Below are 24,053 nucleotides of genomic sequence, written 5' to 3' on the forward strand. Positions count from 1 at the left end.
CTTGAACCCAGGAGGCGGAGGTTGCAGTGAGCTGAGATCACACCACTGCACGCCAGCCTGGGCAACAGAGCGAGACCCTGTCTCAAAAAAAAAAAAAAAAAAAAGACCTTTGTACACCGTGGAATGTTCTACTTATTATTTCGTGTTACAATATGTGCTGTTTCTTCTGTTTGAATTGCAGATTATCTACTATGAAGCAGGGATTATTCTATGCTCTGTCCTGGGACTGCTGTTTATTATTCTGATGCCTCTGGTGGGGTATTTCTTTTGTATGTGTCGTTGCTGTAACAAATGTGGTGGAGAAATGCACCAGCGACAGAAGGAAAACGGACTCTTCCTGAGGAAGTGCTTTGCAATCTCCCTCTTGGTGATTTGTATAATAATAAGGCAAGTAGAATCTTGGACAACAACTGATTGTGTTTTAGGCTGATGAAGAGTGTCTCATATTTTAATGGTTAAACCATGAGTTTAAAACTAAACAAGATAGCAACAATGGAAAAAAATCCCACAAAACAGAAAAAGGAGAGCACAAGTGCTTGTCTAGAGTGATTCGAAAGGATCTCATTAGCACCAGACATTAGCGTTGTAATGAAGCTGCCCCAACTGAGCTGATGAGCCAGCGTTTTGGTATTTTTTTCCTTTTGAAGGTATCCTGAGAAATCTTGGACTGCAGAAAGGATTTACTTTCCAGCACAGCAGACTCCTCTTAATTAGCTCTTTGCAGACAGGCAGCATGTAGAAAGGAGAGATGGATCTGCAAGTTGATTTGCTAGTTGAGTCCAAAGGAATCGTGATGGACAGATGCAGTCCCTGAATTTGGAAATTTGAGAATATTGTAGAATGCAATTGACTTTCTAATAATAAACCCATTTTTCTTATATGTGCTGTTCATCCGCTACCCTCTCTTGAAGTCTGGAACACACTTCATGATTTAGGGTGTTTCTGCTGCAGCTTCTCCTGCTTTCAAAAGTTTTTCAGTTGACTGGCAGATCAGAAATACATTGCTTTTAAGATGACGTTTTTTCGAGTCCAAATTAGACTGCTCATCTGAAGAATGTGCACCACAACACATTCTTGGTTATTGTTCCGCATTTCCTCATTCATTCCACCACTGTTTCATGAAGCAACAAGAATAAATGTGCCTATGACGTGAAGGCACAGCAAGGGTTGGCCAACAGCCTTCTCTTTGTCATTTCTCCAAACACCACATGTGCTCAGTAGCCGTAAGATTTTTTTCAAGTTTTACTAAGGAAGTATTATTCAGGAATTTTAGCTGAAAACAGTCAGTCCTATGAGTTGGAGTTCCAGCTGCAAACCCAAGAAGGAAAGTCTTTAAGTGCGGCCACCAGCAGGGGTCTGATAAGATGTGTGGCTTAGGGTGGCCACTCATTGAAATGCAGTGTACTCATTGGAGAGGACTGGGCAGCTCCGGATTTGTTGATACCGAACAGTCACCATGACAGATGAAGTGAAAAAAACAGGTTGCAGACCATGTGTAGAACATGGTAACTCTGTTAAAAAAAAGAAAAGAAAAAAAAAGATGAGGAAGGAGACACAAGCACTTGGTCATATTTGTACAGAGTGGATGGGATGTGAAAGGGTTGAAAAGCAACTGGCAACAGTGGTTGCCTCTGGGAAGGAAATTGAGGGTTGTGGAGGGGAAGGAAGGAAAGTCATTTCTTGCTGTAGCTGAGTTTTTGTCTCTTTTGATTATGTACCAGGCTCAGGTATTACCTATTGAATTAACTTAACTAAAACTTGAACAATGACAAAAAAAATATTCACAACAGACAAAGGCCAATGCATTACCACTTACTCCAGGGCAATGATTATTTAAGCAAAGACATACTTTTGCTGATAATAGTGGAATAATCGACCGACCTTAACTATATATGTGTGTGTAAACAGGATCCAAGTGAATGTGTTAGCTGACTTCATGCACTGTTGGTTAGCCTGAGAGTTACTTGTTTTTTCTCCATGACGTTGGGGTGTGGGCATCTCTGTCTGTCAATCTCTTTCTCTCTCTCTCTCTCTCTCTCTCTCTCTTTCTTTTCTTCTCTTTTCTATTTTCTGTCTCTCCTTGCCTCTCTGTATTTTTCTGTCACTGTCTGTCTCCTTCTCTGTGTCTCCAAAAATCATTTGATCCTTACTGTTTTTTTCATATTTGATCTTGAGAGGCAGTTTGGGATCAGGTCAGTAGCGATCATTGCAAATGTGCCTGTCTGTCTCTCCTTTATATTTGATATACTCTAAGGAATGCACAGACTCCTAGTTGTTGGGGTAGTTACCTCCTTTTCAGCTACCAGAAGAATCTCAGTTACAGCCCTGAAACCTGTCAAACCCACCAGGGATCCCTGTGTGTTTCCCGTAAGCCTGAAACTTACATGCTGCATTTGTCTGGACACTTGCACAGCGATGTTTACCCACTCCATACACCCTGGACCTCAAAGATGAGATTCAGATGTGAAAGCGTCATCTGAAAATATTGCCCTTCGGGCTTCTTGTTAGAGTGATTACTTACTTAATAAGTTAATAATTTTCACTTGATGTCAATACATAGCCATAATTTCAGGGAAATTCTTGATTGAATGTAGTTATTTATTTACCTGAATTAAATGTTTACATGTGTAATAATGGGTTTCCAATATTTTGAGTTTCTTTCCTTTTTTGAGACAGAGTCTCGCTGCGTCATCCAAGCTGGAGTGCAGTGGCTCTATCACGGCTCACTCCAACCTCTGCCTCCTGGGTTCAAGTGATTCTTGTGCCTCAGCCTTCTGAGTAGCCAGGATTTTACAAGCATGCACCACCAGGCCTGGCAAATTTTTGTATTTTCAGTAGAGATGGGGTTTCACCATGTTGGCCAGGCTGGTCTCAAACTCCTGGCCTCAAGTGATCTGCCTGCCTAGACCTCCCAAAGTGCTAAGATTACAGGCGTGAGCCACCGCGCCTAGCCACTACATTGGGTTTCTTTTTTAAAATTGAACTTTCATTTGCATTACATATAATTATGTGTTATGCATGTTATAGTTCACTCTCAGCTGACTTAGTTATTTACATTATGTTGAAAATGCCAAAATATATCAACAGTAAAGCTACAAAGTAAAAAATAAACTTGGCTTCCATTTATGTATAAAATGAAAGCTACCATTTTGTTAATTCTTCAGAATTCAGACCTATCAAATCAATATATGTTTTTTCTAAGTATATTTTAATTTAGAAAATTCTTTTAAAAAAATGCATGCTGTGATTCTATACCCTCCTACACACTCAGTTAAAACCATTTTTTCCCACCCAAGTAAAACATTAATGTGAAAATTGTAATTTCAGATTTCAATATAATTAAACCAAAATTGATCAACTGTTTGAGATTGTGACAAAACTAAAACTAATTTGATTTCACGTAGCACATTGAATTTATATATAAATTATAAATAGGCTTAAATGAGAGTAGTATGTGAATTTTTTTTCTCACTTTAAATTCTGATGAGAATTTAAGCTTCTTTGCCTTGAACTTTTTGATTTACGGTAACTATTTTGATGGCTTCCTTTTGAAACCCCCACTGGTTTGCAAATACCTTAAACATGAGTTGCATAATACCTACATATTGTTTGCAAGTAATCCAAGCTAGCCAGGAGGATTAAAGACCTGGGGAAAATTAAGATTTCTACATTATGAGCAGCTAGACAGGAGAAGAAAGAATGTCAACAAAATCAGAAGATTAGATAAAAATAAGAAGGAAAAGAATGTCAACAAAATTGGAAGGCAGAAAGGGAAAGAAAGTTCAATTGTGTACCCTAGAACTTAAAGTATAATTAAAAAAAAGGGGGGGGGAAGAAAGGAAGTGGAGGAAAAGATAGGAGAGTGGACTCTCTCTTGTTTAATGCAGGGCCTCTAGCTGACATTGACTTCAGTGGAGATTGGACACTACTGAGAAATAATCTTTGCATATGATTTTAAAAAAATTCTTTCAGAAACCCAGAGCAGTCCACCTGCCTTTTATTGGACTCTGTCATTTTTGTGGCTCAAAATGTTACAATTAAACGCAGTTGGTTTTCAAGTTAGTTTTGAGCATCCTTTTTTATTTTAAAAAATGTATATCTTTTCTTTAGGGGGTGAAGGGAAGACATAGGTGTTAAGGAGAAAGATTCCCTAGCAGATGTGCAATCTACGTGGGCATGTTCTTTCTCTGAGCGTTCCCAGAGGCAGCTGTGGAATGTGAGAATTCCGTAGACACTGACATATGTTTATGCAGTCTGTTTGACCATCAGCACAAGATCGAATTTCCACCTCTCACTGTAGACTGTTAAGCAGATGTGTCTTACTCCAGAAAGAGCCAAGTTTCTTCTCCTTTCTGTCTCTTTGCTTGTCACCACTGCATTTCTCATAAAGGTTATGGAAGAAAAAAAACAACCATGGCTTGACTTCCTCTGTATGTTTTTAAGTTTCTGAGTATGAAAAGCCAACTTTGCTAAGAATTCCCATGGTGAATTGAATTCCAGTCATTTTCAGGAAGCTGGCTGTTTTCAAAGTTCATTTTATACTGGGATGTGATTGCCAATTCCTGACTGGGAGGCTACAAGGTTGTAGAAAAGAGATTGAGCTAGATATAGCAGTCCTGAAAATCGTGAAACTTTCTTCATGTGAATGACCTGTGGTTACTTACAGTTTAAATGTAATTTTTTTTTTTTTAAATAAGAGATCAGTTGTAGACTGAAAGCATTTATTTGGCTTTCTTTGGCTAATTTTTATTAAATCAGTAGAAATTGGTAGGAACAATAAAGTTACAAGTTTCAAAGTAAAGGTTTAAAAGTAAGGTTTAGCCTTACTCTATAAAAAGCTTATTTACTTGTAAGTATATATGTGAGAAAATTAGTTTTTCCATAATAAAATATAGAAGATGTAAGGCTATAAAAATAAAAATTCCTATCTTCTGCTAAAAATTCCAAGAGATTTTATTGTACTGCTTAAAAGCATATGTTTTTGGTTGTTTAAAGGCATTTATGTCAAATGCCAGAGAACTGATATTCACTGAAATATTATTTCCTTTTTGTGTTAGGTAAATGTCTCTTAGTATCCTTATATTCTAATAATCGACTGCTGATTGTTCAAATAAAAATATTTATTCACATACCTTTTTTTGCTCAAAAAATACATTGAACAACAGGGAATGTCTAAATCAATACCTCAAAGCATAATTTCTTTATTCTCTATTTGTGTTTGAACAGAAGGTTTAAATTTGAGATTGCAAATGGAGACCATCAGTTGGTCTGCATAGTATTTAAAATTTTTTTTGTTAGTTGCTAATATTTAAAAATTGGGAGATCTCACATCAGAATCCAGATTCCCAGATTTTTGTGGAAAATGGGAAGATATGGTAATATTTATCTGCCATCATGGTGGTGCTTTTGACACCTACAGATTAGCTGCTCTTCCAGCCCATTTTTGATCTCCCAGCTTCCAGGACCCCATGCTACCCAATTTTTCCTTAATGCTTTCTGCCTGCTTACATAGGCATTAGAACTTAAATACAAAATTTACTTTGTGCATTAGTTTGAAAATCAGCCTTGAAAATCACTAACTTCTACTCTATAATTATGCTTAGTACAGTTTTTTTTTTTTCTTTTTCTCTTTATTAATGGGGTCTTGCTATATTGCCCATGCTGGACTTGGAACTCCTGGGCTCAAGTGATTATCCCATCTCAGTGTCCCAAGTAGCTAGGGCTACAGGCATGTGCCACCACACCCAGCTTAGTACGGCTTTTTACAAAAATTCTCAGTGCTTTAATTTTAATTAGATCTATTATTGATTAGTAGAAATGCAGGTCTAAAATACGTAGCATTGAAATCCAGTGTTGTATTGAAATGTTGTATTGCAATTCGTTTCATTGACTGATGATCTTGTGAGTAAGGACATTTATTCAATAAAGGCACAAAGACAGTTTCTGACTCACACTTCAGACATATGGCCAGTCTTCTAAATAGACCAAATGAAACCAAAGTTCGACCCCTAAACTCACCTTCATGGAGCACCCAGTGTGGACAAGACTGCATTATACAAAGTTAACAAAGAATTAGTTTCCACCTCTTTTTAGGAAAATTAAACATAGATAAGAATAAAGACAAATTAGAGTGTGAAGTGAGACATACCCCATCAGAATTAAAGGGAGAGCCTCTGGGAGTTCAAGGAGGTTCTTCTCCCTTCTGGGGATGAGTGGAGGGGTCAGTGTGGGTCAAGCGAAAGTGGACTTGGACTGGTTCTTTTTACCAAGTTCACTTTGACTTCTTATATCTGGAATCTGATGAGTGAATGAAATAATTTGGACATGCTGGGAAGAGAGAGCAAGGATCCCCATTGTGAACCTCAGGTATGTTCAGATGGTGATCCTGACTCGTCATGGTCTAGAATGTTGTGAATTTGGCATGGTAGCAAGCTCCAGGTGCATTGCTGTGACTCAGCTTTTGTGTGTGTGTGTGTGTGTGTGTGTGTGTGTTTCTTCTTCACAAAACTCCAAAATCATTATTTTGAGTCATTTGACCTCTTTTGGCATGAGTGCCTGAGTTAATGACTCTTATTGCTATGGTGCGTCGGCTCCTAAAATACCAATGCAAATTTAGGACAAATTATAAGGCAGTCATTCCAAATGGGACAGAATATTGTTAACATTTATTTTATAAGTTTACCATCGGAATTAAACCAAACTTAAAAATCTTAGAGAACGTGTACATCCAGTACTGCTCTCCTTTACAGCTTGAGAAGCACTTATCTAATCTGAGTTAGATTGGATCGAATTTATCTAATTACACCTAAAGATCTAAACTGACCTTTTCAGTTTGGAGGTACCAACTGAAGTCCACAGAAAGAAAGTTATTTTCTCTGGCTTGTACAGTACGGTGGTGGCAGGACAGGACCCAGAACCCAAATCTGGTGTCCCTAATCTAGTACTCACTACACTGCAACTTGTTAACCATAAGAAACATTCCTCAACGTTGTATTATATAGACTTTTTTGGAGCACTGTGGGAAACCTAATGGACATATGTTATACTGCTATGGAAAAGTATGTTTCTTTGTTGTTTTTTTTTTGAGACGGAGTCTCGCTCTGCCGCCCGGGCTGGAGTGCAGTGACCGGATCTCAGCTCACTGCAAGCTCCGCCTCCCGGGTTCCCGCCATTCTCCTGCCTCAGCCTCCCGAGTAGCTGGGACTACAGGCGCCCGCCACCTCGCCCGGCTAGTTTTTCGTATTTTCAGTAGAGACGGGGTTTCACCGTGTTTGCCAGGATGGTCTCGATCTCCTGACCTCGTGATCCGCCCGTCTCGGCCTCCCAAAGTGCTGGGATTACAGGCTTGAGCCACCGCGCCCGGCCGGAAAAGTATGTTTTGAAACCAGTAATGAAACAATGCTCCTTGGAATGTATTTATGCTATAAGTGGGGTGAATAACTGTCCCCATTTACCCAGGATGGAGAAGTTTCCTGGGGACATGGGATTTTAGGTGCCAAAAATGAGATGTTTAGTCATCCTACCCGTAATTATACGCGCAAATAAAGCCTCAAGACATTGCTTTTGCTGAAGAGGCAATGTATCGATTCTCTCCATCTGATATGTTTTTCAAGTTTGCCTATTATTTGCAAAACTTACTTCTGAAACCATGTCTACATCTTCCATTGGATGATTACAAACTAACAAGTTTGTTACTTGCTTCTGCAGGTAAAATAATTCACCTATGTTTATGTAATTCCTTACTGCCATCTAGCGGCCAGATTCAACAGAACCTTGGCAATTAGCACCTTTTATTTAACTATTTATTCAAAGGCTTTGCCACAAAAACAGGCCAATTGGTCAAATTATTTTAAGTCAAAGGATTATTAGTAACTAGTCAACAGTAAGAGCCCTTAAAAATTATTACATTAGACATTTTAGATGGCTTGAAAAAAGACGTTTTGGTTTTTTTCACATAGAGAAGACTTTCCTGCAAGATGCCTTTCATAGGGCGTTTTTGAAGCTTTTTTTGAAGTATATTTCACATGGAGGAAAGTGTCCTTTTCACAAGTACATATGCATAAGTGTCCATGAAGTGAATCCACCCATGAACAGGGTACTCTGCCATTCCACCCCTGCTCTAGGCATAACCACTGACTTCTAGCACCACTGTTTCACTTGTTTTGCATTTTCCGTAGATGAAATAATACATAGGTGCTCCATTGCATGCGGTTTCTCACATAGCATTTTAATGCTAAGGTAACTCATGTTTCTTTCCAACCTGGACAATACAGACACTAACAGACAATTAGAGAAACCAAAAACCTTAGAAGCTCCAAGTACTCTTGTCATTTTGATGTTTTTTTCTATAGTCTTTTTTGGGGGGTCAGGGAGCAGAAGTGTGTGTGTGTGTGTGTTCACATGCATGCATATGTTCACACAGGAGGGTGTGTACACACATTCACATGAGGACAGGAATGGGACTGGATCATGCACGCTGCCTTATAACCTTTTTCCACCTATTTCCTCCACAATTTGTTGTGAACATTGTTCCATTGATGAGAGTCATTTTGAACAGAATGGAGATTTGCCTCCTCTGAGAGAACTGAGTCCTGTTTTGTAGCCCCTACGTGTGTGGTGGTTTGACTGTGGGATGGCGGTGGGAAGGCTCTGGCAGGAGAGGGCAGCTGGAGAGGAAAGGCCAGTCCTTCTGCGGGCTCCTCCCTGACTCCTGCTCTGCTGCCTGGACCTGGACAAAGAACCATGGACCATGCAGTAAATGCTCTTCCTTTTCTCTGCCTTTTCCTGCAGCATTGGCATCTTCTGTGGTTTTGTGGCAAATCACCAGGTACGAACCCGGATCAAAAGGAGTCGGAAACTGGCAGACAGCAATTTCAAGGACTTGCGAACTCTCTTGAATGAAACTCCAGAGGTAAAGACTATGATCTCTATGTACTGCGATGCTTTGTATTTTTGGCTTTTTGGAGTTCCTGTGTATATTTGGAATCTCATTCGAAACTTCTAGAAACACAGTGAATCAGCGTAGACCGGTGTTGTCTATTAATGTCCTGGATGAATAAATAAAACCCCAGAAAGTGATTTTCAAAAGAGTACAAAAGCCGAATTTCAGAATTGGTATTTTAATTTTATTAATAGCTTAAATTACAGTATGTATTATAAAAGGACTTAACACTTCTAAGGCTCTTATGATTTTTTTTAAAAAGAAAAGTTTTGAGACCCTATTATCCTTTCTTTTTGGCTGTATAGTTAACTTTCCATCACTTGCACAAAGTTACTCTTGTAATGAAACCATCCAGCTTTATAAACATCCATTTACTGATGTCTGCATAGGTATGTCGAATTCCTTGGGAAGGACATGCACACATACTCACGGACACACAGATTGTCTTTAGAGAAGGCCAATAGGATGGTTGAAGGGTGGGGATGGGAGAGGAGGTTCCCTTTCTTCTGTACTCCAGAGGCATGTTGATGAATTACATCTTCAGAACATCGTTTTAAAAAGTGTCTGAGCAGGAAGCAGCCTAAATGTGTGGCGCTCATGGGTTCCAACTTGTCAGAGAGTAGAAAAGTCTCTAAGAGCTTGCTGGTTACCTCAAAATGCTCTGATTCAGGAAAATTTTTGTATATTAAATCTCTTTTTGTCCTTTTACTGCCTTTGGACCTTAGAAGGGAAGGTTTCACAGAATGTTCTTTTTCAGCAAATCAAATATATATTGGCCCAGTACAACACTACCAAGGACAAGGCGTTCTCAGATCTGAACAGTGAGTACAATTTAAAGTTGCTTCATATTTTTTTGGTTTCTTTGTTTTGACTCATCTCCCATAAAACACGGACTAAGAAATGACATACGTGAAAGTTGGGGGAAGACAGAAAGAGGATTCCCTAGCCTTATTGCCGATGTGTCATTTGTTACTCAGCGATTAGAATCTAGCCCTCATCGAAGGCATCTGTTTCATAGGCAGCATGAAGAATGTCACAGGCAAAATGAAGACTGTTTCTTCATTTTACACTTACTGGAAAGCTTTAGCATTCTTGTAGTCACAAGCGCTCATTCTCCGTTTCCTTCATGAGGGAAAGATTGTTATCCTACCAGGTGCCCTGCACAGACACAGCCGGCTCCTCAGAGAAGCCAGTGGCTTCAGAAATGGCTGGATGGAGAGGGCTCAGCCCTGCACGCCAAGGTTTAGCTTAGTGCTTCTCAACTGGGGGGTGATGTTTGGCATGTTTGGTGACATCTGGAGACCTTTTCGGTTGTCACAATGAGTAAATGTGGGGTGAAGCCAGGGATGCCTCTGAGCATCCCATAATGCTCACGACAGCCCCCACCAGAGTGCAGTCTGGGTGGGAACTCTGGTCTAGTCAAAGAGATTAGATACAGAGGGAGTTACACACAGGTCAAGATGATAACACCATGTTCCTGGTATAAGTAAATACCGGGTCTGTGAGTCGTAGTGATTAATTTTTCACTGGGGAACAGTTGGTGCGGAGACCCTGAAGAGAAATCTCCGTACACGAGTCCACCCCTAGACAGGGTCCAGGATGCAAATGGGTTTTGCAGCAGGAGAGGCTGAGGCAGTGTGGAGAGAATGAGGGTGGGGTGGAGAGATGAGCAGAGGCCACCCTCACCATCCCTGTGCTTATTTGCATGTAGGTATCAATTCAGTGCTAGGAGGCGGAATTCTTGACCGACTGAGGCCCAACATCATCCCTGTTCTTGATGAGATTAAGTCCATGGCAACAGGTAAGCAGCGGGCAAAAATGACCAAAGAAAGTTCCATCCAGGAGTCCCTGGGCTCGGCAGACTCGCTTACTCTTTTCTTGTTCCCTGAGAGCTGTGTTGGGGAGAGCCACCGTCCGTGGCCATGTAGACAGTTCAGGTCAAGACACTGTGTTGCAATAGCTTGGTTGTGCTCTTTATTAAAGCTTGTGCCAAAGGTGTTGCCATTTCAGATGATAGGGGCAGAATTTGTTAGAGTCCCACCACCTGTTTTTGTAAACACAGTTTTATTGGAACACAGCCATTTGCATTTGTTTAGATATCATCTGTGGCCGTTTTCATGCTCTGATGGCAGAGTTGAGTCATTGGAAGAGATATAGTATAACCCACAAAGCCTAAAATATTTACCATCTATCTGGCCGTTTATAGAAAAAGTTTGTTGACTCTGATACAGAAGATGAGGAACCTATAGACATTTAGGTCATCTGAGGGAAATTGATTCATTTTTCCTTCCTGAAAGTGAAACTTAGAAGCAAGGAATATACATATATATCTTAAGCCTCCATGGTCAATGATATAAGTGACAGATAAACTGCATGCTCTACTGTAATGAAAAAAGACCTCCCAGGCCCTTCCAAATGTTGAGAAAAATGTCCTTGCGAGGTACTTGTTGGAGACGACAATTACATCTAGGTAAAACACTCATTTTGCCAATATGAATTTTGCTTTCATGAGCTAGCATCCCTGAGAATGTAGTCCGTAAAGAAGATAATTGTGTAGAAATTGGAAAAGTATTCCCGTTCCTTTTGGCATGCCTTATAGTTCAACAACTGAGATGAATGTGTGGAAACAGGAGGACGTGCAGAACAGGCCAGGAGTTGTTAAGATGAGTCCTAACTAGTTGAAAGGCCTTTCCTTCCCTTTCTCCTTGACCCTGCAAAGGGTTCAGCCAACAACAACATTCTCAACATCGACAATAACATCACAAACAACATCCTCTGTTGTTGATGCCTTAGATTTCTCTAGACATCTCTTCTCTTCATCACCAAGCATTTTCTTTCCAGGCAAGGAAATGGAGACCCAGAGAAGGGATATGACCTCAGAGACCATTGCCTCCTGCCTTCCTGTCCTGGCTTTTTCCACATGGCTTCTCCATTCCTTCTTTCTTTCCTTCCACCCTCTCTCCCTTTTTTTCTTTCCCTCCTTCCCTTCTTCCCTCCTTCCTTCCTTTCTCCTTCCCTCCCTCCCCTACTCCTTTCTTCCTTGCACACCTGGCCACTGTCCATCATTCCAGTCTTACTTCCATTTTGGGACACTCATCTCTGATGTCCCTTCCTCTTCTCGTAAGAACATCAGTTCTGTTGGATTAGGGACCCATCCTTATGACCTTATTTAACCTTAGTTACCCACCTAAAGGTCACATCAGTAATTAGGGCTTCAACATATGAATCTGGGGGAGACATATTAGTCCATAGCAATTGGTTAGCTGCGAAGTGGTGGAGTTGGGATTCAGACCCTGTTCTAGCAAGAGCCTGTGTTACCTGGACCACCCTAGATGGGACTTAGTACCTTGAAGAGTATTAAGATGGAGGGTGCTGTGGCGACATCCACAAGGAGGCAACACGTGCACCTCTGGAGGGAGAATTGGAAATCTGGGATTCCAGTGCTCACATGGCCATAGATGATGCCAGGCATCCCTGCAGCCTGAATCCCTCGTGCATCAGTGCGTTCACAATATTGAATAAGATCTATTTGTTTTCCAAAAGCTTCAAAGTATTTTATGTCTATAACATATTAATTGGGTTGTAACTCTGGGAGTCATTCCAGGCCCACGAAGATCACATATAGTATGTGACTGCAATGTTGAAGAGATCACATATATTATGTTTGCAATATTGAAGAGATCCAAGGTCTCTTCCAGCCCCAAATTAAGTAATGGTGAAGGCTGGGCAAAAGTATATGAATGATGCACTGTGGTTGATGCGTTGGAGTAGTTGTTACTTTTTGCCCAATGTTCTTGCAATTTTTAGTAACTGAATTATAGTAGTTTTTAGGTAAAAGATGATTCAAAGATTCTCTTTTTCTCTTCAGTGCCTTGTGTGTTATTATTAAAGTTCTTTTTTTGTTTGTTTGTTTGTTTGCTAAAAATGCTTTGCAGCCCTATGTGTTTAGTGGGTTTTGGAGAGAATAGAAACATGCCATTGTTTTGGTGTACAAATCATATTTGGACTGCAGATCAGGACCTATAAAGGAAATATACTATGGGCTGGTAAAATGGTAATTCACTAAAATTGAGAACCTCAGATAGCTTTTCCACTTTCTTCAGATACATAATATATATGATGATGGTGGGCCTGGACTGACTCCCAGAGTTACAACCCAGTTAATAGTTTATAGACATAAAACACTTTGAAGCTTTTGGAAAACATGTATTTATCACTTCTGAGTCCTCCCTGTGACATGACAGAATATTATCCATAGCCTAGAATGGCTATGAACAGTGCTTAATACACATTTCCTGGGCCATGCTTTTATTTTGTCACCTGTCATTCTCCGTTGTTGTTGTTGTTGTTGGTGGTGGTGGTTCTTGCCTTAAGATAATTTATCTTGAAGTCAAAGTGAAAAGGACTGTGAGGAGTAAACCACGGAACATTAAAATGTGGAGTGTTTTAGCCTGCTCTTTTGTGTTCTTCTATGTATTTCTGGTGTATTTTGGTGTATTTCTGTGTATTTCTGGGGTACTACTGTGTATTTCGGGTTGCAGCTGAGTTCTTTTTTGTTTTGCTGTGGTTAATATTTATTGAGCTTCTACTATGAGCCAGATACCAGGCTTTATGCTTCACTGACAATACTGGATGATAGGTGGGAGAGATGAAAAACTGATACCCAGGGTGCTCTTTGATAGTCCTAAATATTATTATAATCTTAAATATTGTTAAGCTATGATTAGACTGAAATTCAAGAGAAAATACTATTTGAAGCAGAGTTTAAGATTTTCTATTCAGGTAAAGTGATAGAAATTTGAGACCAAGGAAGATACAGTTCAATTCTGGAAGCCTCCCCAGGTCTCTGGGTACTAGGTTGCAGTATCTAACCAGACCTAGTTAGCATGGGGGAGACCATCTCCTAAGAGGTCAGCCCCACAAGCTATTAGGGCACAGCCTGGAATCAGATTCTTCTAGTAACCAGGAGGTGACCCAACCCACTCCCTAATTTATAGATGAGACTGAGGTCCTGAGAAGTGAGAGTTTGCCAGATGTGCTGTAGCAGGATAGAAGCAGAACTGGAATGCAACCTCGGGTTACTTTTGGCTAGACTCAACATGAAAACATTTTTAAAATGTGTGTGTGTGTGTGTGTGTGTGTTTAACACTCAAGTATTATCTGTTATGTGGCTGCCAGGAAAGGATGTGGAAGCCAGTTTTTAAGGGCATTCATACTTTTCCTTGAAACACCCAATTGCAGCTTGATCCTCAACCATCTGTTCCGTGAGCCACAGAGCAAAGACCTGACCAAGAAGATTTATTTGCTTAGAAGAAGAGCAATGCCTTCTAATTTAAATTTCACATCTTGTACTGCTGTGGCTTTAAGCCACTATAGAAAAAAGTTGTAATTTCCTACCTTCCTAGTCATGTATAGGTAGCTCCACCATCCAGATAAATCATGATAGCAAACAATTATTCTGGATTTCCTAGTACAGATGCCCCTCCACATACACGATGGGGGTCACATCCCAATAAACCCATGGTGAAGAGAAAATATTGTAAGTTGAAAATGCTTTTAATACACTGTAGAATATGCATTGTTTGCCCTCTTGGTTGCATGGCTGACTGGCAGCTGTGGTTCGCTGCTGCAAGAGAGTATCCTACCACACATCACTAGCCTGGGAAAGTTCAAAATTCAAAATTCGAAGTATGATTTTAACTGAATGCATACAGCTTTCTACTATCACAAAATTGAGAAATCATAAATTGAACTATTGTGAGTTGGGTACTGTCTGTATAAGAATGTGTCTTAGGGGGTGGGGCTTCTGAAATTAAACAGATAGACCACTGCCTTTGAGGCATTTTCATCTGACTGATCTAACCCCCGTGTTGCATGATGAACGTGGTGGTGTTTCTGTACTTGAAGACGAGGAAATTGGCTCAGAGTGGTTCAGGAGTCTATTTTCAGTCGCACAGCACATAGCAAAGCTGAGATCCATGCCTAGACTGGCCTCAATCTAAAACCGTGCTCTTAACTACTGTGCTCGTTTTGATTCCAACTCTTAGAATAATTAGAGCTAAAATATGTCTGGATGTAATCCATTTTGATGTGCATTTAAACTGCTAGGATTGACTTGTTTGGACTGACCTCTTCGAGGCTGGGTGGTGACGACTCTGCTGACCACTGCTGGCCAGTTAATGCCGCATCGAGGTGTCCCCATCACGCTCCTGGGTTGGTGCTTGCCCCCCTGCTTCTTGTTGGAAAGAGACCCTAAGCGGGAGAGCAGAGCTGGTTGGAGCTGCTGTTAGAGCAGCCTAGCGATGCTCCTGTATTCCCCTCAGGCTGCCCCTTGCACTGTGTCCCTCTCACTGCCATCTAAAGTCATTTACCAGTCCATCCCACGTCCGTTTAGACACACTTTTGTAGATGAGGAAGGACTTGGCATGTCTGTTCTGAAGTGGGCTGTGTTTCTACAGCAATCAAAGAGACCAAAGAGGCATTGGAGACCATGAACAGCACCTTGAAGAGCTTGCACCAACAAAGTACACAGCTTAGCAGCAGTCTGACCAGCGTGAAAACTAGCCTGCGGGCATCTCTCAATGACCCTCTGTGCTCAGTGCGTCCATCAAGTGAAACCTGCAACAGCATCAGATTGTCTCTAAGCCAGCTGAATAGCAACCCTGAACTGAGGCAGGTGAGTGAGCAGGCATGAGTTTGCCATGGTCAAGGGCTGCATGCTGGGGACTGCCAGGCAGGGCTAAGCGAGGGTGACCTATCCAGTGCACGGTGGCCTGACTTGGAGAACGGTTAGCCCCTGGCCTCTGTCACCCTTCTTGAGTCATTTGATCGCCATATTGGAATGACCACAGCAGGAACAAAGGAGTAAAAGGGAACCGCTTTGTGGGAGTTCTCTGCCACTGAATGAACACATCAGAATTAATTCAGCTTTACAAGGAGAAAAGGAAACAATATATTCATGTAGACCTTTAAGAGTTAAAAAATATTTTAAATGATGTGCTTAGTCTATTAACTGCGTATGCTGAAATAGAAGAAAAATCTCCCATTTTCCCAAAGAAAAGATTTTTTAAGAAGAATTTGGAACAACTTGGATTATATAAAGTTCTGAGATGTAGGTAAAATGGCCACGTCTATTAATGATGTCTAACTTATTTGGTTAGATACACATCTCACTTTTTTTTTTTTTTTTTTTTGAGATGGAGTCTCACTGTGTTGCCCAGGCTGGAGTGCAGTGGCACCATCTCAGCTCACTGCAACTTCCAACCTCTCGGGTTCAGGTGATTCTCTTGCCTTGGCCTCCCGAGTAGCTGAGATTACAGGCACCTGCCACCACGCCGGGCTAATTTTCGTATTTTTAGTAGAGATGGGGTTACACTGTGTTGGCCAGGCTGGTCTCAAACTCCTGATCTCAAGTGATCTGTCTGCCTCAGCCTCCCAAAGTGCTGGGATTACAGGTATGAGCCACCATGCCAGGACACCTCACATTTTATATAAAATAACATTTTAGTATGGATATACTTTTTCTCACTCTTACATTTCATTCCATTGCTTTTCAAACATTTCACCTGCAACATCTGTGTCTGGATATCACTGTAATTGTTTTTGATTGAACAGTTTTTTAGAGCTTAGTTGCCTCTGAGTTGTTTGAGATAGATCCTTTTTAGGGGGCACTTTTTATTTTTAATGTTGTATCAAACGTGGAAAACTTGCAAGATGAATGCACGGATCCTTGTTCACACACCCTTTGTCCACATTCTTTAAGGGTCACCATTTTGCACCATTTGCTTTATCATATTTTATCAGTTTATCTGTCTGTTCATATCATTTAATATATACATTCATAAAATAATATGCATTTTTTTCTCAAAAGGTAAGTTGGGGATATGTTGTAGACATCATCATGCCTTTTTACCCCTAAATATTTTATTGTACTTCATAACTTTACATAATCATTATATAATGATCAAAATTAGGATAACATTGACCCGACACTACCATTTAATCCACAGTGTCCATTCAAATGTTGATCTTTCCAAAAATGCATTTTATAACTATCTTCTTTTTTCCAGTCCCGGGTCCAGGCCAGGATTACACATTGTCATTTATTGTCATGTGTCTTTAATTCCTGTTGATCTGGAACAGTTTCTAAGTGTGTCTTTTCTTTTGTGACACAGACATTTTTGAACAGGCCATTTACTTTGTAGAATGGTCTTCAGTTTAGGGTTGTTTGATGTTTTCTTGGGATTAAAGTTACTCATATTTGCCAGGGAAATATCACAGTAGTGATATTATGTTCTTGGACATCATGTGAGAGGCGTATGATGTTTGTCGCAGTGTTGGTAAGAGCCAGAGTACTTCAAATCCATGTATAATGCTGTAAGTGGAAAAACTATTCCAGATTACTCACTAATATAACCACTGACTACATTGCTTTTAAACATGACTTTAAAAAGGTTGTTTACAATTTTATTGAACAATGTTTAGTATTTGAAATTGTGAAGTCATGTATATTACATTTGTGTTAAATTTCTTTGCCTTATTTTTTTAGCTGATTATAGCAAGAGACCTCCAGACATCAAAAAAATTAGTGCTTGTCAAGGAGGGTCTGAGCTGTGTTTTTCCCAAATAAAACTCTAATGTTCAAAAGAAACTGAGATTGTACCCTATAGTATAGACGCTTTGGGACTTGGATATACAATGACTTCTTTCTTCATGAGGAGTCGTTTTGAAGGTAACAACCTCGTCTTATATTTCGTTTTATAAATTTTCAGCTTCCACCTGTGGATGCAGAACTTGACAAAGTTAATAACGTTCTTAGGACAGATTTGGATGGCCTGGTCCAACAGGTATGTTTTTTGGAAAAAATACAATCACTGATTTTATATAATTTTAAAGGGTGGACTAGTACGTAAGAAAGTGGGAAACAGCAAAACAGTGAAATTCCAGAGAAGGGTTACCAAGAAGGGTGATAGCTATTACCTTCCAGGCAATCGTGTTCACCATTCCAGCTCCCAGGACTTTTGTTAAGCACCTGTGATGTGTGAAGTGGCATGCTAAGACCATGAGAGATCAAGAAGAACATGACCTCTGCTTTCCTAGGCCTCAGAATTTAGTGGGTGTAATGCTGAACCCCACACTGATTCTAATACAGAATGCTGTCCCCCTGTGCCAGTGAGTCAGCTATACTGGTTTTCCTTTTGTTCTTTCCCACCTTCATGCATTTGCACACGCTCTTCCCTCTGCTTGGCACTCTCTTCTTTTCCTCCCTCCTAGTAGCCTTGCTACTTAGTTATTTTATCTATCTATCTATCTATCTATCTATCTATCTATCTATCTATCTATCTATCTATCTATTTATTTATTTTTTGAGATGGAATCCCCCTCTGTCGCCCAGGATGGAGTACAGTGGTGCGATCTGGGCTCACCGCAACCTGTGCCTCCCAGGTTCAAGCGATTCTCCTGCCTCAACCTCTTGAGTAGCTGGGATTACAGCTCTGTGCCACCATGCCTGCCTGAGTTTTGTATTTTTAGTAGAGACGAGGTTTCACCATGTTGGACAGGTTGGCCTCGAACTCCTGACCTCAAGTGATCTGCCCCCCTTAGCCTTCCAAAGTGCTGGGATTACAGGCATGAGTCACCGCACCCGGCCACTACTTAGTTTTTTAAGCTTCATATATCACCTTCTTTTTTTCTTTTGACATGGAGTCTTGTGCTGTTGCCCAGGTTGGAGTGCAGTGGCATGATCTCAGCTCACTGCAACCTCTGCCTCCCAGGTTCAAGCAATTCTCATGCCTCAGCATCCCAAGTAGCTGAGATTACAGGCATGTGCCACCCCACCCAGCTAATTTTTGTATTTTTAGTAGAGACGGGGTTTCGCCATGTTGGCCAGGCTGGTCTTGAACTCCTGACCTCAGGTGATCTACCCACCTCGGCTTCCCAAAGTGCTGGGATTACAGGCATGAGCCATCACGCCCAGTCCATATATTACCTTCTTAACAGGCCTTTCCTGGGCTTCTTGACTAGGTCAAACCCTTTTTAATACATTCTTGCAGCATTGCAAATATTCTCTGTTAATTTCCTCATAACTGTAATTATTTCTTTAATGTCTCCCTTCCCACCACTGGACTGTAAACCCCCAAAAAGGCAGGGACAGCATTGGTCTGGAATTCCCTGATTTCCCCAGTAGCTTACTAAATGTTGCTGTTTATTCAACCAATAGATACTGAATATGCAATACGTATTTCTTTTTAGATTATGGTTCAGTAGAGTGCCTGGGCCTATGGGAAAATGAGAGGATAGTTTTATTCTTGACTCTGTCGTTTAGCATGGATGTAAAAACATCTCAGATCTCTATTAACCCATTTATGCTTAGTGTTCCATTATTGGAACGCTAAGCTCGTGGGAGTTATTTATATCCTACTGCCAAATGTCATCACCAGGTTCTGATTTTTCACAAAAAATATTTGCAACCTTCAGTATAAGTGGGTTAAACACTTGTCTACATATGTTTACTAGACACTTACTGACAAAGTAAGTGCCCTTAAACAAGTTATTCAAAATTTCTTGGTCTTTGCACTCTGGTGTTACTTCATTTGTTAAAGAAGGCATTGAACCGGGAGATCTGTAAGACACTTTCCAGCTGTGAAATCCCCCATGGCATCTGCAAGTCCAGACACAGATGAATGTCAAAGAGTCAGGCACACAGAAACCAACACAAGCACTGGCGTGCTCACTAGCTTAGTCTCCTTGGAGGAAACAGAAGCCATGATGTTCATTTTGTAAGTCATGATGTACATTCATTCTGATGTAGCTAGGCTAAGGTGGAAACTGGCTGGCACCATAAATCTTATGAAGGTTGAAAGTGCTGTACTTTTCCCTGGCAGACAGCTAAGTACACCAGCAGACGGTGAAGAAACACTCACCAAACCCCTTCCAGAGGAAAGGCTGGACGTTTAGTTGAATTATTTGGAAATAATGATATTTCCCTGTCATGGGGGTTTAGCCCCAAAGCCCTATCACTTGGCATGGTTGTTTTTTCTTTTTGTTCTATCCTCACCACAGTTGTATCCTCTGTAAGCTATGCTTTGGGATATATATATATATATATATAATTTTTTTTTTCAGTTACACTATATCTCTAATTTTATTTTTAATTAGAAAGTAAGATTCTGTTTTTAGAAATTCACCTTCTGTCTGCACATGGGATATTGTACTGATCAGGGTCTCTTAACCTCAGCACTGCTGACACCGTGCATGGCTTTTAGCAGTGGGGGCTCTCCTGTGCATGGTAGGGTATTTATTAGCATCCTTGGCCTCTCCCCCCACAATCCCAGCAGCACCCCACAACTGTGATAACCAAAATGTCTCCAGACTTTGCCAAACATACCCCAGTTGAGAACAAAATTCTCCCAGCTGAGAACCACTGGGAGTATATATGTATACTATATATATATGTATGTATAGATATATGTGCCCATAATAGTACCTAGGCTCTGTGTAAATACGTTGATTTTAAAATTATGGGGACCCCCATATGAAAAATTTCTAACATAATCTTTGATTGATATAATTTAAAGACGATGCTCTTTAAAGGGGATTTTTTTAGACTCTTGATGACCATACAATGATCATTTCACCTTAAGATGAATGTTATATTTTTATTTTGCCTCTCTACTCGTACTCAGTTGCAAAATGAGTGACTAGTCAACTAGTCTACAACTTACCGTGTACATCCATTTATTTTGAAATGTTTTTCAGGGCTATCAATCCCTTAATGACATACCTGACAGAGTGCAAAGCCAAACCAAGACCGTCATAGCAGGTGAGATTCACAGTTTGAGGTGATTTTGTGTCTCTCTGCTTGGAAGGTCAGTACAGAGAAACGTGTTGCCAAGTATTGCATTGTTCTTTTCCTTTAAAAAAAAAAAACAGTTTCTCATTAAAACCGTCAAAACGAAATGAGTATCAGAGCTTTACAACTGTGTCACTTCATTCGGTGACTTAAAAACAAGAACAAACCTGTTGTTGAACATTGATAAACATCATTCGGCCCAGCCGGCAGCTGCCACATGGTTGAGAGCCACAGTGTAATCCAGGTCCCTAGAGTGTGTGCCTTGAGACCTTACAGCAGCCACAGTTGGGAAACTCATCCTGATTTTCACTGAAGAGAAAAACTGAAGATTATTATATTTTCTAGACAAACTTAAAATCCAACTTTTAAAAGGAATACTGTATACAAGGATTTATTTTGTCGTTAGGAAGATTTTAATCTGTCCACTGACGCTGAGGCAATAGTATTTTAGGCTCCTAAGGTTGCTTACAATTTTGGAGAAACAGAATCAATGTGGAGAGGATTCTACTCAAATTACTGAATCATGCTGTATTTGGGTTATGGGATTTGGGGTGAACGTACAGAGGGAGAGAATGCAGTGGTAGCAGTTCTTTGTGCAATGATAGAGACAAAGCTGGGTTATTTGCTTGAAGAAGAAATCTCTGGGCTGGGTGCAGTGGCTCATGCCTGCAATCCCAGCACTTTGGGAGGCCAAGGCGGGTAGGTCACCTGAGGTCAGGAGTTTGAGACAAGCCTGGCCAACATGGTGAAACCCCATCTCTATTAAAAACACAAAAATTAGCCAGGCGTGGTGGTGCACCCCTGTAACTTCAGCTACTCGGGGGGCTGAGGCAGGAGAATCACTTGAACCCAGGAGGTGGAGGTAGCAAGTGAGCCAAGATCTAGCCACTGTACTCCAGCCTGCGCGACTCTCTCTCAAAAACAAACAAACAAAAAAAGAAAAGAAAAGAAACCTCTGAAGCTATGTAAAGCTATCTTCTATTTCTTTGAAAAATCAATTTGGTGCTGCTTTTATCTGTTGAGTAAGTGGTTTTAAAATGTTATGTTAGAGATACCTGATTATTTTTCCCTAATAATGTTTTTTTGACCTGTGAAGAGTTTGAGTAAAAAAGTGTTTTATCTTGCTACATAACACTTTAGATGTTTTGTGGGTTTCCTTTTGTATAGTATAAGATTCTACTTTAAAATATTAAGATATTAAGGACAGGGTTCAGACTTTCGTGTGCTAACCTCTGAAGGCTGATGCATGCTCTACGTCTGACAGTCACCTGCTCACTAATCTCTGTGTTTAATTTTTTGGTTTCCCCTCTCTGGACCTCTCCTGCCCATACGTGCAGCCCTTCCTTGTAAGTCTGACACAGCGAAGTGTGCTGCGTGTGTTGAGTGTGGCCCATGGCGCATGGTGCCATTGCCTGAGCACGAGCCAGCGTTTTCCTAGAGCCGGGTCAGTGCCGCTCTGTCAGCCTGGGTAGCAGGTGTTTAGTTTCATGTCCTTAGCTCTCATCCCAACCTGAACAGATTATTTAGTGCCAACTCTGTGCCAGGCTTTGCCAGGCACTGGGCTGTGAGATGCATAAGCCATGAGTTCTTCTTGTCCTTTAGTCAGCCATGTGTACACAAACTTGTTGTCACACTCTGGCATCATGACCAGGTTGGTGCCAGGGAAACAAGTTGAGGAGAGGCTAGTGGGAGGCTGCCTGGAAAAGGGGACATCGAGAGAGGTTTGAAGAGGGTATATGATAAGAGAGGGCACCAGTCACGTAGAGAGTCGCCAGAGCAGCAAAGTCACGGAGCCGTGTCCTGTGTGAGGGCAAGCCAGGCTGAGAAGCAGGCACAGGCCGTAGGAGCTGCTCCTAGAAGACGGGAAGGCTGCCTTCCCCATCTCTCAAAATCCCAAAAGTAACCAAGAGACCCACTGAGTCATTTTTGGCCAAGGATCCTCAGGTGTTTTCACACACGAGCAATGAGCCCCAAGGAGTAACAGTCCTTTCTTAACGAGTCACATCCAAACACCTGACACTCTGTTGCTTGCTTCTGTGTCTTTGATTTCTAGATGTCATAGCTATGTGAAAAACAAACTTTAAAAAAGTTTCCAGGGCCGGGTGTGGTGGCTCACTGCTATAATCCCAGCACTTTGGGAGGCTGAGGCAGGAGGATAACTTGAGGCCAGGAGCTCAAGACCAGCCTGGGCAACATGGTGAGATTCCATCTCCCCATCTCTACAAAAAGTAAAATCATAAAAAATTAGCTGAGCATGGTGGTACACACCTGTAGTCCCAGCTATTTGGGAGGCTGAGGTGGGAGGATCCTTGAGCCCAGGAGGTTGAGGCTGCATCGAGCCATGATCATGCCACTGCACTCCAGCCTGGGCAATACAGAGAGATCCTGTCTCAAAAAGAAAACAAAAGTTTCCTGCCATTTTTATGTGATTACATTTTGAACCAAGCTACCATCTCTATTCTCTACCTAAAGTTCACCGGGAGCCTCAGGATAATATTTTGAGAACTGCTAATCTTGTCTCTCCTGCTGCAAAGAGATTTACCTCTCTTGCAGGATCAGTGGACTTTTAACTGATTAGTGTGTTCTTAGTATGTCCATGTGAAGAATCACTTGGATACAGCCACCTTCAGAACTCATGTGAGCACTGGTTCAGGTGAAATCCTGCACCCCAGGTGAGTTCGATTTTAGGACCTGTGGTGATGGACACTCTCCAGAAAACTGGTTTTCTTTGAACTTAACTCCTGTCTGAGATATTAAGACTGATAGCAAAGGAAACTGGCCACTGAGACTACTATTGGTTTTTGAATAGAAAAGACACAGACGTACTTCCTAAGAAGTCTCAATTTGTATCAGTCAGCTAAAATTTTAACAAAAATATCACCCAGAGTCACTTGCGTTTTTTGTTTGTTTGCTTGGTTTTTAAATGGGGCCTTGAGAATTACTCCATTCCTGAAGGCTTTTCTTTTCTTTCTTTCTTTCTTTCTTTCTTTCTTCCTTTCTTCCTTTCTTCCTTTCTTCCTTTCTTCCTTTCTTCCTTTCTTCCTTTCTTTCTTTCTTTCTTTCTTTCTTTCTTTCTTTCTTTCTTTCTTTCTTCCTTTCTTCCTTTCTTCCTTTCTTCCTTTCTTCCTTTCTTCCTTTCTTCCTTTCTTCCTTTCTTCCTTTCTTCCTTCCTTTCTTCCTTTCTTCCTTCCTTTCTTTCCTTCCTTTCTTTCTTTCTTTCTTTCTTTCTTTCTTTCTTTCTTTCTTTCTTTCTTTCTTTCT

At 40.8% G+C, this 24,053-nt stretch overlaps 1 protein-coding gene across 1 annotated transcript in view; it reads left to right on the forward strand.

Annotated features, from left to right (window-relative positions):
• Positions 1-24,053, forward strand: part of PROM1 (prominin 1) — a 127,761-nt gene that overhangs the window by 62,776 nt on the left and 40,932 nt on the right. Inside the window, exons 6-12 of the mRNA XM_011984133.1 lie at positions 182-387; positions 8,791-8,911; positions 9,699-9,762; positions 10,653-10,742; positions 15,400-15,617; positions 17,713-17,787; positions 20,699-20,762. Coding sequence (XP_011839523.1) covers positions 182-387; positions 8,791-8,911; positions 9,699-9,762; positions 10,653-10,742; positions 15,400-15,617; positions 17,713-17,787; positions 20,699-20,762 — 838 coding nt within the window. The remainder of the gene's footprint in view (positions 1-181; positions 388-8,790; positions 8,912-9,698; positions 9,763-10,652; positions 10,743-15,399; positions 15,618-17,712; positions 17,788-20,698; positions 20,763-24,053) is intronic.

This window comes from Mandrillus leucophaeus, unplaced genomic scaffold (assembly GCF_000951045.1).
Source record: "Mandrillus leucophaeus isolate KB7577 unplaced genomic scaffold, Mleu.le_1.0 Scaffold261, whole genome shotgun sequence".
Classification (NCBI taxonomy): Eukaryota; Metazoa; Chordata; class Mammalia; order Primates; family Cercopithecidae; genus Mandrillus; species Mandrillus leucophaeus.